This window comes from Phycodurus eques, chromosome 9 (assembly GCF_024500275.1).
Source record: "Phycodurus eques isolate BA_2022a chromosome 9, UOR_Pequ_1.1, whole genome shotgun sequence".
Classification (NCBI taxonomy): Eukaryota; Metazoa; Chordata; class Actinopteri; order Syngnathiformes; family Syngnathidae; genus Phycodurus; species Phycodurus eques.
The window spans coordinates 11,733,409-11,752,077 of NC_084533.1; the positions used below are offsets into that span (position 1 = coordinate 11,733,409).

At 42.1% G+C, this 18,669-nt stretch overlaps 1 protein-coding gene across 1 annotated transcript in view; it reads left to right on the plus strand.

Annotated features, from left to right (window-relative positions):
- Window positions 1-18,590, plus strand: part of pdgfrb (platelet-derived growth factor receptor, beta polypeptide) — a 53,744-nt gene extending 35,154 nt beyond the window's left edge. Inside the window, exons 15-23 of the mRNA XM_061685570.1 lie at window positions 634-790; window positions 1,422-1,588; window positions 2,752-2,864; window positions 3,054-3,176; window positions 5,780-5,891; window positions 7,419-7,518; window positions 7,601-7,706; window positions 12,270-12,544; window positions 14,461-18,590. Coding sequence (XP_061541554.1) covers window positions 634-790; window positions 1,422-1,588; window positions 2,752-2,864; window positions 3,054-3,176; window positions 5,780-5,891; window positions 7,419-7,518; window positions 7,601-7,706; window positions 12,270-12,544; window positions 14,461-14,608 — 1,301 coding nt within the window. The 3' untranslated portion in view covers window positions 14,609-18,590. The remainder of the gene's footprint in view (window positions 1-633; window positions 791-1,421; window positions 1,589-2,751; window positions 2,865-3,053; window positions 3,177-5,779; window positions 5,892-7,418; window positions 7,519-7,600; window positions 7,707-12,269; window positions 12,545-14,460) is intronic.
- The last annotated feature ends 79 nt before the right edge of the window (window positions 18,591-18,669 follow it).

Below are 18,669 nucleotides of genomic sequence, written 5' to 3' on the forward strand. Positions count from 1 at the left end.
CTGAGTTCAGACTTCATGCAAAAGGATGACAAAATTGGGACTTCATCTCATGGTGTAACACATAGGAATGTGTTTTATCCTAAATGTTATTTGACTGGCTTTTAGTCAAGGATGACTTTCTTGAAGCAAACACAGTATTCGTCATTTTTATTATTTTGCACATTTCTTTAAACAATCATAACAGGTACAACTTATTCTACTTCAAGAAACATTTAGCTTGACTGTCAATGACAGGATTTGCCAGACTAATTAGAAATCCACTTCCTTGTTTTGACTCAAACTAACAAATATATTAAAGTAATACCAAAAACATCAACAAATAAATTAGAAAATACATATAAATTAATGATTTAAAAAAAAAAAAAACACCAGAAATGTAGTCAAACAAACAGGAAGCATTTGATGATTATTAAAATAGCTTAAGCATAAGTAATTGCTGACTGTTTGGTTTAATACCAAGGTGATGCCACACGTAACGTATGTTTTAGTTAGTTTGGTACATACGCATTAAATAATGTTAGAGTCTTAACTGGTTATTCTTTTTCATATTTGTGTATAATCCTTTATGACGTTGTCATAGTCCATGTGCGTCTAATCCAATCTTTTTCCTTTCCTCTTCGATCAACCAATCAGGTCCTCTGTACCTGGTGACTGAGTATTGTCGCTATGGCGACTTGGTAGACTACCTGCACAGGAACAAGTACACTTTCTTGCAGTATTTTGCTGAGAAGAACCAAGATGAAGGCTGCGTGATCTCGAGGGGAAGCAGTCCGCTCAGTCAGGGGAAAGGGTGAGAAGGACAGCAATGAACTTTTTGTAGAGCTTTTCCTAATATTTGTAAGCAATCCTGTAGGCACCAGGCCACTTCTGGGTGGCACAAAATGATTGACGACTGCTGAGTTGAACTGAAAAGGATGACAAAAACTTGCTGTGTTTTGGGTAGCACCGCCAGATATACAACCGACTTGTTGAAATGTAAATTACGGTCGCCGTTCCATCTCCCTTGGAAGCAATTTACCTCCTAACATCTTTTCGACTGACACGTAACATATTCAAACTATGGGACTTGAAAAGAAGGCTAACAGCATCATTCCAGCCATTTCTCCTGTTTTCTCTACCTTGGTCAGATGACAGAAGGGTCTGTGTACTAGTGGCGCCTTCGGAGAAATATGTGTGATGATATCATTGTGATACTAGTCATTCTCTAAGTGTGGTACAAGTACCACTTGCGGTAAGCGGGCTCCCTCTAGTGGTACAGTACAATTCAGTTAAAAACTTTGTTTTAAAATATTTATCTTGGTCAATGTTTTTACTTCACTTTTGTGTGCAATAGATTTCATTGTAAACGTCGGAGAACCACCGGTCTACACAATACGTGTGGGGGTATTAGAAGCCTGATCATGATCCCACCCTCCTTGCAGCTACGTGTCATTTGGAAGCGAGAGCGACGGAGGCTACATGGACATGAGCAAAGACGAGCCCTGTGTCTATGTTCCCATGCAAGAGCAGATGGACTCCATCAAGTACGCCGACATCCAGTCATCTCCATACGAGTCGGCCTACCAGCAGGACCTCTACCAGGAACAAGGTTTGATTGGAGCCACCTGCGTCGATGGCGTCTTCTAGCTTCTGTTCACAAGAATTCCTTTTCACTCCTTTACAACAAATGATGTGCAGCCATCCATGTAACATTTGCCTAAAAGGCGAATGAGACCTTGAGAAGACGACATTTTATATTTGTCTGTGACAATTGCTGTTAAAGCATTTGAGTGTCATATAATCAACAGGCACGATCCGTTTTTTTGTTGAAAGCTTGGAGAGAAGTGGCAGGCGAATTAAGGCATGCGCATATGAAGCTCATACGACATATAAAGGGGCAACAGGATCTTAATTCTGGATTACCTCTCACACACACACTGCTGAAACACTCTCATACAACTACTGAAATGCTCTGACACAAACTATTAAAACGTTTTCATGCACACTCCTGAATTTTTTTTCACTCACACACAACTTAAATGCTCACACAAGCACTACTAAAATGCTCTTACACGCACTAATGCATTTCCCCCCCACTTATATACACTACTGAATCACTCTCGCAAAAATAAACCGCTCTCTTACATACTACTGAAAAGCACTTACTCTCTCTCTCTCTCTCTCTCACACACACACACACACACACGCACGCACGCACACACACACACACACACACACACACACACGCACACACTACTGAAATGCTGTCACACAAACTACTGAAACTCATTTCACTCACATAACCCCTGAAAGACTCCTAAACACATGTGAAATGCTCACACACACAACTCAAACACTCACACACGCTATCAAACATTCTCACATGCAGTACTAAAACACTCTCATATCATACACAACTGAAACGCTCTCACATACTGCAATGCGCTCTCTCTTGCAACACACACACACACCACTGAAACAGCTGCACTACTGAAATGCTCTCACACACTACTGAAACACTCACACACACTTCTGAAACAGTCTCTCTCTCTCGCTCACACACAAACACACATGCGCACACACACACATACACACACACACCACTGAAAAGCTCTCACAACCACTTCTAAAACAGTCCCTCCCACAGGCACACACATGCACACCACTGAAACAATCAGTCACAGGACTGCTGCACTTCATCCCGCAGTGACCCTCAATCTTCATCATGTTCATCCGCTCACTTTCTCTTGTGCGTCATCTCATCTTGTTCAGTTGGCGGCAGACTGGACCTGGTCATCAGTGACTCGTCCACACTCACTTATGATGACCTGCTGGGTTTCAGCTACCAAGTGGCTAAGGGCATGGAGTTCCTGGCTTCCAAGAATGTAAGACATGAAGAAAAATAATAATTATTATACTTATTATTAAAGATTGTAATTTCATAACAAGACACCCAAAATATGAGAGTTAGGACGTGCTAGTCCAAGCTTGGTTAGAAGTATCGAAACAGGCGAATGTCGCGAGCATGGGTTGTTGATTGATTGATTGATTTATTTGGTATTCCACCCATGCAGTGTGTACATCGTGACCTCGCCGCCAGGAACGTGTTGATCTGTGAGGGAAAACTGGTGAAGATCTGTGACTTCGGACTGTCCAGAGACATCATGCACGACTCCAACTACATCTCGAAAGGCAGCGTGAGTGGAAGACCTACTGTACACAGATGAACAAATAATGCTAACCCTGAACTGCTTGCCAGTCGCGAAAGCAAGGCACACATAAATGTATAATACATAATTGCTAACTATGTACTGAGATCTAAAAAAAACAGAACAAAATCAGTCCTCTTCTTGGTGACTATATTACTTACTGTATATCTTATAGGCTATCTACCATTTACCCGCATCACTGGATGGACGGAAGTTATCGCACCCTCTGAAGTCCTGTGCTCTATACTGGCAAATCACAGCATAATGCATTTCCAGAATTTTTCAAAGATGCTTTATTTGATTCAGATCTGGTGACTGCAGAGGCTGTTTGTTACTGTCAACTCATTGTCAATTTAAGAAACCATTCAATTTGGGATTTCTGAGAGGGTGCAATATTTCACTAGAAGTAGCATGTAGGGAATTTTGTGTGTACTACAATTCTAGGATGGGCTGTATTATTTAAATGACACTGATTTTAAGGGGTTCAAAGTGTGACAAGAACATATCCCTCACACCATGACACGATACAAGGCAGGAAGGATCCATATTGTTGTTTTTGTAGTGTAAATAAAATCTAAAACAGGCCTTAAAAAAACAATGTGACTATTATGTCCATTGGTGGCCAAAGAAACCTTTTCCTTCAGTGTATTATTAGTAAAGCGAGTGTACGTTTTAACTGTTTGTGTCTTGTTTTCCAATAACTAAGTGCCCTGGCGTTTCCATCAAATCAAATACAGCTGAATAACTGAATAGCTGAATAACAATAATGATTTTTATAACATTGTCATATACTGCCCTGCAGTTCCATTATTGGTGCCGGGAGGGCGCTTTGTGTCCTCTCCCTCCCCCCTCCCCCCTCCCCTCTCTGTTTTCAGCACCTGTCTTCAATCAGCCTCATCACCACCGGTGTATATAAGCCTGCCTGTTCCCAGAACTCCTCGCCTAAATATTACAGCCCCTCCTAGCGTGCTCCCCTGTGTTCCTGACCCACGTCATTCCTGCCACCGAGCCAGCCGCCTGTTCTGTCCAAATCCCTTTCCAACCACTTCCGTCCCCGAAGAAAGACACAGCCCTGGACGGCCGAATCATACCCCATTAGTCCTCGGAATTCCCTGGCTCAAAAAACACAACCCCACCATCGACTGGACACACTTAGCCATCACCGGATGGAGCCCTCACTGCCACTCACACTGCCTGCTCTCAGCTATACCTCCACCCTCTTCCACACCCGTTGACCTTTCCTGAGTCCCTGAAGATCCCAAGACCGGGCCACCAAACCGCCTGGTCGTGCCCAATTCCGCACGCTCTGACGTTCTTCAGTGGGCTCACAACTTCAAACTCACCTGCCATCCTGGCATCACTCGCACCATTCAGTTCATCCGGCAGCACTTTTGGTGGCCCAGCCTTGTTGAAGACACCCTGGAGTTCGTCCAAGCCTGCTCCGTCTGCGCCCGAGGGAAGTCTTCACACCTGCCCCCAGCTGGGCTGCTGCGTACATTGCCTAGCCCGAGCCGCCCTTGGTCCCATATCGCTCTGGACTTTGTTACCAGTCTACCTCCTTCTGAAGGTAACTCTATCATTCTCACTATTGTCGATCGCTTTTCCAAATCCGTCCATTAGATAACCCTCCCCAAACTACCATCCGCCTTCGATACTGCTAACCTCCTTGTCCAGCATGTCTTTAGACTCCACGGTATTCCCATCGATATTGTCTCTGACAGAGGTCCTCAGTTCTCATCCCTGTTATGGAAGGAATTCTGTAAAGCGGTGGGTGCAGCACCCAGCTTGCCGTCAGGATATCATCCGCAGACCAACGGCCAGACGGAGGGGGCAAACCAATCCCTTGAATATGCCCTCCTTTGTGTTGCCGCACGCAACCTCTCCTCCCGGAGCTAATTCCTCCTATGGATTGCGTATGCCCACAACTCCCTCACCAGTTCCCCTACCGGAATGTCCCCATTCATGGCTTGCTATGGTTACCAACCGCCATTATTCAAAGAACAGGTGCAGGCAGTGGCAGTCCCCGCCATCAAGGATCATCTCCGGAGAATCCAGGCAGTGTGGAAGGACGTCCGAGCGGCGTTGACCCGGTCCGCCACACGCAATAAACAGCTCGTGGACCGTCATCGCTCCCCAACGCCCCAATACAAGGTGGGCCAATCTGTCTGGCTTTCTTCTCACGACCTCCCGCTTCAGACAGAGTCCCGGAAACTCACTCCGCGTTTCATTGGTCCCTTCCCCATTACCAAGATCATCAATCCCACTTCCATCCAATTGAAGCTTCCATAGTCTCTGAAAATTCATCCCACATTCCACGTCTCTTTGCTGAAGCCTGTCTCCACCTGCGCCTTAAGTCCTGACCCACGTCATTCCTGCCTCCAAGCCATCTGCCTGTTCTGTCCACTGCCTGCCACCTGTCCATGCCGCTGCCTGCCAACACATCCAGGACCACCTCCATAACCTTTCCTCAATAAACTGTTCATCATTTTATATCTGCCTCTGCCTGCTCTTGGGTCCAGCTACTACCCACATGTGACAAACATCCCCTTTTGAAAATTCAAATTTGTAACACTATTTTGTGTTCTATTTAGACCTTCCTGCCCCTCAAGTGGATGGCACCAGAAAGTATTTTCCACAATTTGTACACAACTTTGAGCGATGTGTGGTCCTATGGCATTCTTCTCTGGGAGCTTTTCACACTCGGTGAGTCCAAATACATTTTTCACACTAAATCAATCATGAGAGGGATTCATATCTTCAGAGCTAAATAAGGGAGCATCTTGCACTTTAAGTGCTGAGCTAACAGCACTGGACTGCTCTTGTTTATACCATTTTTCTCCTCAAGAGGTGATATTCAGTCAGTTGTAGAGCACAGACGCTAAATAAGCCAAGATCGTAACTCGTAGGTCATCACATCATGTACATATTATGCACCCACTCACTGTATTAAGCGTCAACAAGAAAGCTGCCTGCATTAAAATGCGGCAATGTTCTGTCATGGTTATTAATGTTGTTATAGTTTTCAGTGGCGTACAATTGCACTGTATTATTCTGAGAACTGTTTTCATATTCTGGTGAGATATAAGAAATTCATCTCTCGCTCTCTCTGTCTGTAGCCATCCCGTCCATTTTCTGTACCACTTAGCCCCTCTAGGGTCATGGGCGTGCTGGAGCCTATCCCAGCAATCTTTGGGCGAGAGGCGGGGAACACCGTGAACTGGTTGCCAGCCAATCGCAGGGCAAATATAAACAAACAACCATTCACATTCACATCTACGGCCATTTAGAGTCTTCAATCAACCTACCACGCATGTTTATGGAATTTGGGAGGAAACAAGAGTACCCGGAGAAATCCCACGCAGGCACGAGGAGAACATGCAAACTCCACACAGGCGGGGCCGGGATTTGAACCCTGGTCCTCAGAACTGTGAGGCAGATGTGCTAGCCAGTCGTTCACCGTGCCGTCCCAAGTATCCTAAAATGTGAAATTTAACTTTAGGTCTGTTTAATTTTGGCCAGGGTTATTGAATGAGTTTTTTACTATTTTGTATTGAAATGCAATTAAATGCATTTTGTAATTGGCTGGCGACCAGTTCAGGGTGTACCCCACCTCTCGCCCAAAGATAGCTGGGATATGCTGCAGCACACCCTAGTGAGGATAAGCGGTACAGAAAATGGATGGATGGATGGATTAAATGCATTTTTCCAGAGTTAACTATATTCCTGTCTGTGTCAATTATTTGATTCAGTCAACTACTAAAATCCATTTCAATTGATCCAAGTTGTTTTTTAGGACAAATATTGTTATATGATTGAAATGTTATTAATCAAGATTAATTCATTACAAAGCCTCGAATTAATACAATATCTTTTAAATTGAGTCCCACTCCTAATTTTCATATCACTAAACGCACGCATTAGCACCTCAAATTCCAAGGGGGAAGGAAGTACGCAGCTTACATGTACTTATTTATCGGTTTGCATGGTGAATCGACATATCAGGGCTCCATTGGTGATGTTGGTTGTGACTGTCAACAAGCTTAGCTCAAGCTGAACATACTTAGACTTGATTGAACTTATTCAGATCAGCTGTTCTGGAGCTGAATGATCCCAGTTTTCGATTTCAGGGGAAGTCAAGTCAGAACTCAGGTTCAGATTGATAATGTTGAACTTGCTTGTTGGAACAGCCACCCGGTCATATATTTAAAACAATTTGCATACTTTTCACAGGAGGAACCCCCTACCCTGACCTGCCTATGAATGAGATGTTTTACAGTGCCTTAAAGAGAGGATACAGAATGGCCAAACCTGCTCACGCCTCTGATGAAGTGTAAGTTTTGCTTCCTCAGTGTTGACAGGAACCCGAACATGAATGTAGAAAAAGAAGAAATACATACATGCTTTGTTTTCAGCTATGAGATCATGAAGAAGTGCTGGGATGAGAAGTTTGAAAAAAGACCTGAGTTCTCCTTCCTCGTTCACAGTATGGGCAACATGCTGACTGAAAGCTATAAAAAGGTATATTTTTTATAGAGTTCACTCTGCCTTGTTTGTGATCTTCAACTGTGTAACTATGTAGATTTCATACTAATGACTGGAGGCCAAATAATTATATATAATGATACATTTACTCTTTTAACATTGGTTCTTTACAGTGTAAATAGAGTGCCTGGAAAAAGTATTCATACGCCTTGAACTTTTTCACAACCACAAACAAATGTTTCTTCAATTGATATTTTATATGATCGACCAACATAAAGTAGCACATAATTGTAAAGTGGAACAGGAATGATGCATAGTTTTCCAAATATTAAGAAAATAGCTAATAAATGTGGTGTGTATTTGTATTCAGCTCCTCTACGTCAATTTGTTGAGGCACCTTTCACTGCAATTAAGGCTGCAAGTCTTTTGGGCATACATGCCAAGTTTTGGATGTGAAAATAAGGGACATTTTTTACGCATACATACAGTAATATTCATACTTAATTTGACTGAACTTATCTTTGATGATTTGTGTTGCCTTGGTTTTTCCTGCTGAGTATTTCCGTGCGATAGCAGACTCGGGGAACATCTCAGCTACACACTTGTCGTCACGGAAGGTGAAAGCAACAGTTTTTGGCACACATCATTGCCATTTTAACCTCCGCATTTATGACCTGGTCAAATACCGGTGGTATTTCTAATCACAAATGCTGACATCACCTGGGGCATGTTTCTGTGCCTCGAGCCAGCGTCGGTGCTTGGTGGACTTTTCATGCTGACTGACGTCATTCCTTCCCCTATGTGAGACACTAACATCCCAGTTGGAAATTGTACAAAATGTGTGATTGTGCCCCATCGTGCTCTTCTTTTAGAACATTTAATTTGCGGTCCCATTTTTCTAAATATTTACAGGACCTCTTTGTTGTTGTTTTTGGCAGGAATACCTTCTTTGTCACGTTCATCCATCGCTCTTATTTGTTTTTCAAGTGTGTGCCTGCTGTCGGCACTAACTCTTGCGATGCTAGTGACAGAGATCAGTTTTTTTTTGTTGTTGTTTTCTTTTTTGTTTTTTACTATTATAATACGGGAGATTTACGGGACAATAACAATCCGGAAGGCCAGCGGGACAGAAGGGTAAAATAAGGTACTGTCGCGGCCAAAACAGGGCACTTGACAGCTATGCTTTTGGGATATGTCTCTGAGAGCTTTACATATCTAGATGATGACAATTTTGCTCAAAATAACTCAAGTGTGGATGGGAGCATCTGTTAGAGGTCTCATCTGACCAATGTACCTTATTTCACATGTTTGCGGTGTCCCCAACATGGCTTTTGGCAAACAGTAAACAGAACTTCTGATACCGTTCCTTCAACAATGGCTTTCTTCTTGCCACTCTTCCATAAGGTGTTGTCCTGTGGACAGATTCTCCCACCTGAGCTGTGGATTTTTGCAGTTCCTCCAGAGTGCCCATGGGTCTCTTGGCTGCTTCTCTGACCACTGCTCTCCTTGCTCACTCTGTCAGTTTAGGTGGATGGCCATTTCGTGGTAGATTTGCAGTTGTCATACTTTTTCCATTTTTGGACGATGGATTGAGCGGTGCTCCTTGAGATGATCAAAGCTTGGCACATTTTTTTTTTTTAAAACCTAACCCTGCTTTAGATTTCTCCACAACTTTTTCTCTGACCTGTGTACTGTGTTCCTTGGTCTTCATGATGCTGTTGTTCACTTGTGTTCTCTACAATACCGCTGAGGCCTTCTTGTTGTATTATTTACGCCGGTTGGCACGCGGTCCAACTCTCCATCCATCCATTTTCTACCGCTTATCCGAGGTCAGGTCGCGGGGGCAGTAGCTTTAGCAGGGATGCCCAGACTTCCCTCTCCCCAGCCACTTCATCCAGCTCTTCCGGGGGGATCCCGACGTGTCCCCAGGCCAGCCGAAAGACATAATCTCACCCGCGTGTCTGAGGTCGTCCCCGGGGTCTCCTCCCGGTGGGACGTGCCCTGAACACCTCACCAGGGAGGTTTCCGGGAGGCATCCGAATCAGATGCCCCAGCCACCTCATCTGGCTCCTCTCGATGTGGAGGAGCAGCGGCTCTACTCTGAGATCCTCCCGGATGACCAAGCTTCTCACCCTATCTTTAAGGGAGGGCCCGGACACCCTGCGGAGGAAACTCATTTCGGCCGCTTGTATCCGGGATCTTGTTCTTTCGGTCACGACGCAAACCTCGTGACCATAGATGAGGTTAGGAACGTAAATCGACCGGTAAATTGAGAGCTTCGCCTTTTGGCTTAGCTCCTCCTTTACCACAACGGACCGATACAAAGTCCGCATCACTGCAGACGCTGCACCGATCCGCCTGTCGATCTCCCGTTCCATTCTTCCCTCACTCGTGAACAAGACCCCAAGATACTTGAACTCCTCCACTTGGGGCAAGATCTCATCCCCGACTTGGAGAGGGCACGCCACCCTTTTCCGACTGAGGACCATGGGCTCAGATTTGGAGGTGCTGATTCTCATCCCAGCCGCTTCACACTCGGCTGCGAACTGCTCCAGTGCACTCGGTCACACAATGTAAAAAAGTTCAAGGTGTAAGGTCAAATACAATACATTTTTTTCAGATTTAAAAAAATAAAGAAATAAAATAAATAAATAAATAAAAAATTCCCCATACGTAATGATGAAAGAAAATGTTCGCTAACGTTGACTTTAGCTTGATACTGGTGGCTGCTAGCAAAACGATCTCCTATCTGAACACGAGTGTTTTTAAACTAAAACTTACTTTAGAATGAGGTCGTGACGTAGACCGGCTCTGGGGAAAATCCTCTTCTTCGGTGGCGTTTCTTCTTCTCCTAATAAATGTGGATTGCAACTCTTTGTGGTACATACCGCCAACTACTGTACAGGAGGGACTTAGCAGTCAAAAGGTGTCACTGATTTCAAAATGCAAACGGCTCCTTTCGACAAGACGTGCGGTGCCGTGATATTTCAATCATCTGGGGGAGTCCGATCAGATTTCAGGGGGGGTCCAGTGCTACCCCGGCCTCCCCTCTGGCTCCGCCTCTGTTTGCAGTGTAAATGTTAAGCTATCTCAACGTAACTCCGCACACAGCCAATCATTTTTAAAATATAAGCAACAAAAGTGAGTAGTCCCCTCGTGAAAAATTATAAATGGTGCCATAAAAAGATATAATAAAATATTTACACAAATGTCTCACTTTTGTGAGGAGCTGTAAATAACACACTGTCTGTGTGGATCTAAGATTTTAACTTTTCTTTGGTATTGTTTAGAATTCTGAAAATGTCATGACATTTCTTAGTCAATGTTTCCAGTAAAGTATTAACATATTTGATCCAGATCTTAATAGAAATTTAAACGCTTCAAAAATGAACTTGGAAAGGATTTGGAGGGTTTGACTTTGTCACAGCATCCTTTCACATTGTTTGGCAATAGTCCCAGATGGTTCCAATTGCATAGTATCACAAAGCGATGAGGCAATGGCCTTCATCATAAATAAGGATCAAGTGTGGAAAACTGTTTAAGCTTTTACAACCCCAATTCAAATGAAGTTGGGACGTTGTGTTAAACATAAATAAAAACAGAATACAATGATTTGCAAATCATGTTCGACATATTTAATTGAATACACTACAAAGACAAGATATTTAATGTTCAAGTTGATAAACTTTATTGTTTTTAGCAAATAATCATTAACTTAGAATTTTATGGTTGCAACACGTTCCCAAAAAGCTGGGACAGGGTCGTGTTTACCAGTGTGTTACATCACCTTTTCTTTTAACAACATTCAATAAACGTTTGGGAACTGAGGACACTAATTGTTGAAGCTTTGTAGGTGGAATTCTTTCCCATTCTTGCTTGATGTACAGCTTCAGCTGTTCAACAGTCCAGGGTCTCTTGTTTGGAACATCCCACAGGTGAACAGGCTAATTGGGAACAGGTGGGTGCCATGATTGGGTATAAAAGGAGCTTCCCTGAATTGCTCAGTCATTCACAAGCAAAGATGGGGCGAGGGATTTCATCATCTACGGTCCATAATATCATCAAAAGGTTCAGAGAATCTGGAGAAATCACTGCATGTAAGAGGCAAGGCCGAAAACCAACATTGAATGCCCGTGACCTTCGATCCCTCAGCATCAAAAACCGACAATGTGTAAAGGATATCACCACATGGGCTCAGAAACACTTCAGAAAAGCAATTCCAATAAATACATTTTGGCGCTAAACTTTGCTAAAAACAATAAAGTTTATCAGTTTGAACACTAAATATCTTAGTAGTGTATTCAATTAGATATAGGTTGAACATGATTGTCAAATCATTGTACTCTATTTTGATTTGTTTAACACAACGTCCCAACTTCTTTGGAATTGGGGTTGTACTAGTGTGCCTTATTCATTCTACAAGTGCCCTGAATTGTCTTACAATGAGGACAAAGAGAGTACTAGGCCATGGACCTTAAGCTGGAAATCACGGTTATTGAATAATGCTCAAACAGTATTTGTGGTAAAAGTCTATCTATGCTAAAGGTCAGTGAGTGTATCATCGCCTTTGGGAGCTTATCAGTCATGTCTGTTCATCAGAGATACAGCCAAGTCATTGACAACTTCCTGAAGAGTGACCACCCGGCTGTGGCCCGTACTAAGCCACGCCTCGCCTCCCCCTTCTCCGACGCCAACTCAACATTCAGCTCCCCCTCTGTCGTCGCCCTCTCCTTCTCTCCACAACCTCGCGGTCAGGGCTCAAGCCTGGCTTATTCGCAGGAGGTAGTCCCTTCCTACAACGACTACATCATACCCATCCCGGACCCCAAGCCTGAGGACTCGTTCACTGAAATGGAGTCAGAAAGTCCCGCAAGGTACTCGAACTTTGAAGTTAAGATGCTGCCTGCACATGTCCACCAAATTCTGCAGCTCTCTTCCTCTCCGTCACACACCCACACATCCAGATGTGAGGCTAAGACAATAGCTGAATTGGGCATGTTGAGATAGTCACTTTTCATGTACAATAAATGAACATGAAGCCAAGTGCAACTGACGCTGGTGGCCAAATGAATTGTTGAGCTTTTCAGGGGGTTGCTAATGTTTTTATTAGATTAACCCTGAAGAAAAAAAGTCTAGTCAAAATCAGATGGGGTGGGAGGTGTAACGTCATGACATAATCCATAAATCATTGAGCTTTCTTCCAAATCTAATTTTCAACTTCTGCAAATACTTAGCTTTAGTCATGTCTACTTTTTATCTTTTTTACGAAATAGATTTGAATTTATGAACAGGCAGTCTATCAAGCAACGAGATGGAAGTGGTCTGAAAATTTGAGATCGCTGCTTTGAGTTTTAGGTCTCTGGCCCCACGTGTTGGTTGAGATCCATTTTATAAAAAAAAAATATTTGAACTTTACTTGTCATGTGATTGGATCAAAACCTGTAATGCTTCTACAAACTCACTGCCTGGGGGCCAGATCCAGCCGGTCTCATCCCTTTATGTGCCCCACTCAAGCACTTTAGTTTCTTTCTCATTGAGTTTGTTCTATTTATTTGCCATCTTTTCCACAGGCAGCACGGTTGATGACTGGTTAGCACATCTGCCTCACAGTTCTGAGGACCGGTGTTCAAATCCCGGCCCCGCCTGTGTGGAGTTTGCATGTTCTACGTGGGTTTTCTCCGGGTACTACGGTTTCCTCCCACATCCCCAAAACATGTATGGTAGGTTGATTGAAGACTCTAAATTGCCCGCAGGTGTGAATGTGAGTGCAAATGGTTGTTTGTTTATCTGTGCCCTGCGAGTGGCTGGCAACCAGTTCAGGGTGTACCCCGCCTCTCGCCCGAAGATAGCTGGTAAAGGCTCCAGCATGTCCGCGACCCTAGTGAGGAGAAGCGGTTTGGAAAATGAATCAATCTGTTCCGCACATTGAATCTTTCTTAACTTTTAACGGATATTGCAATCATTGTTCTCCACCTAATCCCTTCTTATCATAAATTGAATAGTTGTTGTAAATTTCAATATTTGCATGCCGCAGTTCACCATAACGTCTGATTTCAAATAAAATTTTGTAAAAGCTATAATGCGTGAATTTTGGCACCCCCTAATGCTGTAATTCAGCATTACAACAAAACCTTCGACACTTCGATATGACGTGGGCTCAATGTTTGTCTGGCCTCCCCCTCCTCCTTTCCCGCATGCTTTCTCATTTCTGTACGGCTCAGTTGACCTGTGCGCCCTCCATAAATGGGCCTGCCCATTCGTAGGTAAAATACATAATTTCCTCAGTCATTTTTAGAGCGCCATCCAGCACAGGAATGTATAAATTAGTCACTAAATATTTAAAAAACATATAGCAAGATGTGTCTGAAACTCATAGGCTTCATCAGCACTCAGTCATCTACTCGTAGTGGCTTGGGTGAAAAGACAGGGAGAAGAATTAAATACTCTCCCACTCGATGTCAACTGACCTGTGTATCCACTTTCTATGACATTTTTGTTTGCATTGAGATTATTTTCGAATTTAAAATGTGCACGTTGGCTCAAGGTTGGTCACATTAAGGCTTCAAGACACAGCCATAATGTGACTATTTTTGAATGCAAGCCATTGTTTATTCACGTCAAAATGTGTCTCGCTTTGATTCAGACATTTGAATGCAGTTTCCTATCTGTAAAGAGAGATCCATGAGGCATGATATTCATTGTTTTAAGGACAAATAGCAACAAAAGTGGTGTGATGTGACAGCCAGATCAGGGGCACGTTGTTAAATGTGTCATTATGTCTCTGTCTCAGCTCCGTGGTTCTGGAAGAGGAGACAGACTCTGTTTCCCAGGACACAGCCGATACCCTCCCAGAAGAGGAACGGGTGGAAGGGACCAGCGAGAGAGATGCTCTGCTGGGCTTCTCGGGGACGCCCGAGGTAGAAGACAGCTTTCTTTAGTCACATTTAGGAATGCTGGAAAAAAATCTGGGAAAAAAACATTTGCTGGAGGATCCCCCCCCCCCTATCATTACACAGGCCATAAACAGGGAACTAAAAGGAGCCTTTTATTTCCATCAAACACTCGAGACGCTTTGTTCATCATCTATATATATATATATATAATATAAAACCCCAATTCCAATAAAGTTGGGACGTTGTGTTCAACATAAATAAAAACAGAATACAATGATTTGCAAATCATGTTCAACCTATATTTCATTGCATACACTAGAAAGACAAGATATTTAATGTTCAAACTGATAAACTTTGTTTTTAGCAAATAATCATTCATTTAGAATTTTATGGCTGCAACACATTCCAAAAAAGCTGGGACATGGTCATGTTTACCACTGTGTTACATCACCTTTTCTTTTAACATTTAATAAACGTTCTGGGAACTGAGGACACTAATTGTTGAAGCTTTGTAGGTGGAATTCTTTTCCCATTCTTGCTTGATGTACAGCTTCAGCTGTTCAACAGTCCGGAGTCTCCGTTGTTGTATTTTACGCTTCATAATGCGCCACACATTTTCAATGGGAGACAGGTCTGGACTGCAGGCAGGCCAGTCTAGTACCCGCACTCTTTTACGACGAAGCCACGCTGTTGTAACACGTGCAGAATGTGGTTTGGCATTGTCTTGCTGAAATAAGCAGCGGCGTCCATGAAAAAGACGTTGCTTGGGTGGCTGCATATGTTTCTCCAAAACCTGTATGTACCTTTCAGCATTAATGGTGCCTTCACAGATGTATAAGTTACCCATGCCATTGGCACTAACACAGCCCCATACCATCACAGATGCTGGCTTATGAGCTTTGCGTCCATAACAGTCCAGATGGTACTTTTCCTCTTTGGCCCGGATGACACGACGTCCACCAACAATTGTTCCCAAAACAATTTGAAATGTGGACTTGTCGGACCACAGAACACTTTTCCACTTGATAAATGGCTTTTGCTTTGCATAGTAGAGTTTCAAGTTGCACTTACGGATGTTGCGCCGAACTGTGTTTACATACATTGGTTTTCTGAAGTGTTCCTGAGGCCATGTGGTGATATCCTTTACATAATGATGTCGGTTTTTGATGCAGTGCCGCCTGACGGATCGAAGGTCACGGGCATTCAATGTTGGGTTTCGGCCTTGGCGCTTACATGCAGTGATTTCTCCAGATTCTCTGAACCTTTTGATGATATTATGGAGCGTAGATGATGAAATCCCTAAATTCCTTGCAATGGTACATTGAGGAACATTGTCCTTAAACTGTTCGACTATTTTCTCACGCACTTGTTCACAAAGAGGTGAAACTCATCCCATCTTTGCTTGTGAATAACTGAGCAATTCAGGGAAGCTCCTTTTATACCCAATTATGGCACCCACCTGTTCCTAATTAGCCTGTTCACCTATGGGATGTTCCAAGCAGGTGTTTGATGAGCATTCCTCAACTTTCTCAGCCTTTTTTGCTACCTGTCGCAGCTTTTTTGGAACGTGTTGCAGCCATAAAATTCTAAGTTAATGATTATTTGCTGAAAACAATCAAGTTTATCAGTTTGAACATTAAATATCTTGTCTTTGTAGCGAATTCAATTAAATATAGGTTGAACATGACTCATTGTATTCGTTTTTTATTTATGTTTAACTTCATTGGAATTGTGTGTGTGTGTGTGTGTGTGTGTGTGTGTGTGTGTATATATATATATATATATATATATACACATATATATATGTATATATATATATATATATATACACATATATATATATATATATACACACCACAATTAAAATGTATCACAATGTAAGTCTGTACAATCAATAATCGGCATGGTTTTGTCACTCTTAGAATGCTGGGATGACATAGATACGGTACATTCCTTATAATATTCTTTAGTATTGCCTGTAATTAATGTGATATTTGGGAAATATTAACCATAAAGTATGACACTTTTTTCTCTATATTTGTTAGATACATGGAAATCCATAACTCATACAGATGTGTGATAGCCAGGTCTTATATAAAGAAACAAACATAATGTGTTAGAAAATATTGAAAATGCACATGTTGAAATGCGGAATCTATGCACTGTTTTGATAACCCATAATAATAGATGGCTTTAGTTGAATAAGCTAATGAGAAGACTATGAGATGTTTTTGTCCTTTGGAATGAATGTTTTCTTTCTGAATATGTCTTCATTTGTAGTTTTGTGCCAGATTTGCACTTTATGTAGAATATATACACATATATATATTCATGGTTAAGGTAAATGTAAAATGTTCGCTCTGGTAAATGATGTTTGACCTGTAAATTCTCGCTGGCATGTGATAATGTTTTAAATCCGAAAAATGAAGATACTGTATTAGTGTGCATGTGTACATCAGTTTATTGCAATGCATTTATGAGAACACTAAATTGAAAAAAATCTAGTGATGTGACAAAGTATTTGCTGCCCTCTCAAATTCATATATATATATATATATATATATATATATATATATATATTTTTTTTTTTTACATAGTTTCCCCACTTTGTTTAAGATCATTAAACAAATGTAAATATCAGACAAACATAAACCAAGTAAAATATAATGGAGTTTTAAAAATGGTGATTTCATTTATTAAGGAAAAAAAAACTATTTCAAAGTTACCTGGCCCTGCGTGAAAAAGTAATGGCCCCCTAAACCTAATAACTGGTCCTCCTCAGCAGGAACAACGGAAATCAAGCATTTTCCAAAACTGGCAATGAGTCTTTCATATCTCTGTGGAGATATTTCGGAATTGTTTTAATTCAGCAACAGTGGAGGGTTTTCGAGAATGAACGGTCCTTTTAACATCATGCCACTGCATTTCAATCGGATTCAACTCTGGACTTTGACTCGGCCACTTTTATTTTTATTTCTTTCTTTATTTATTTTAACTATACAGAAGTTGACTTGCTGGTGTGTTTTAGATCGTTATCAAACTGATGGCTGAAGATTCTCCGTCAGGATTTCTGTTAAAGAGCAGAAATTCATAGTTCCATCAATCATAGCATCCCAAAAACGTGCATTAATCGGAGACTCTAAATTGACCGTAGGTGTGAATGTGAGTGCGGATGGTTGTTTGTTTGTATGTGCCCTGCGATTGGCTGGCAACCAGTTCAGGGTGTACCCCGCCTCCTGCCCGAGGACAGCTGGGATAGGCTCCAGCACGCCCACGACCCTAGTGAGGAGAAGCGGCTCAGAAAATGGATGGATGGATGGATGGATGATCTTAAAAGTGAGGACGCTGCAAAAAATATAAACACATTTGAGAAGGTGGCAAATACTTTTTGACAGGACTGTACATCTTTGTTATACCTCAGAATCTTCATTTTTTCAGTAAAGCAAGATATTTTTGGACAACTTTATGCATAAAGCAAGGTCTATAAATGTATGTGTGAACTTGAGAGCCAGGTAGTCCAATTTCACAAAAACATCTCCCAGACACAATCTTGTAGATTGTCTTATTTTCAAAAGTGGAAGCTACAAAGGGTGTCTGCTCCTATATTTTCCTCCATGTTATCTTCTTGTCAGTGTATGTCCCAATACTTACGTTCAAGTTGTGTCCATAAATAGCAAGAAAAAAGTTGATTTAAATTGAAAAAAACAAATATAAACGGCCGAAATAGATTTAGGTGTCACCTGCCAGTGAGGATGTGTGGTTGTTACACTGAGGAGAATAATAAAAATAGCATATCACTGCCTTCACACAAAATGAAACAAATGAGTGCCTTTTTTGTACAGTCTATTCACTGTACATATTGTTGCAGCAAATTGCTTATAATGAGGGGCTACTGTGCACTGATATAAAGCGTGCACCTACAAACGTCATGCACGTATGCGACACTTCAACCACAAGCTATGGTACCAAAGCTCAATGTAAGGTTTACTATGTGTGTACTTTATGTATTGTGAAAATAAATGTGTATCAGCACACAGACTCTCAGTGCATGCATCTGATTCCTTGGGGTGATTTTGTGTGCTTTTCTCGTTAATCGTCTCACTTCC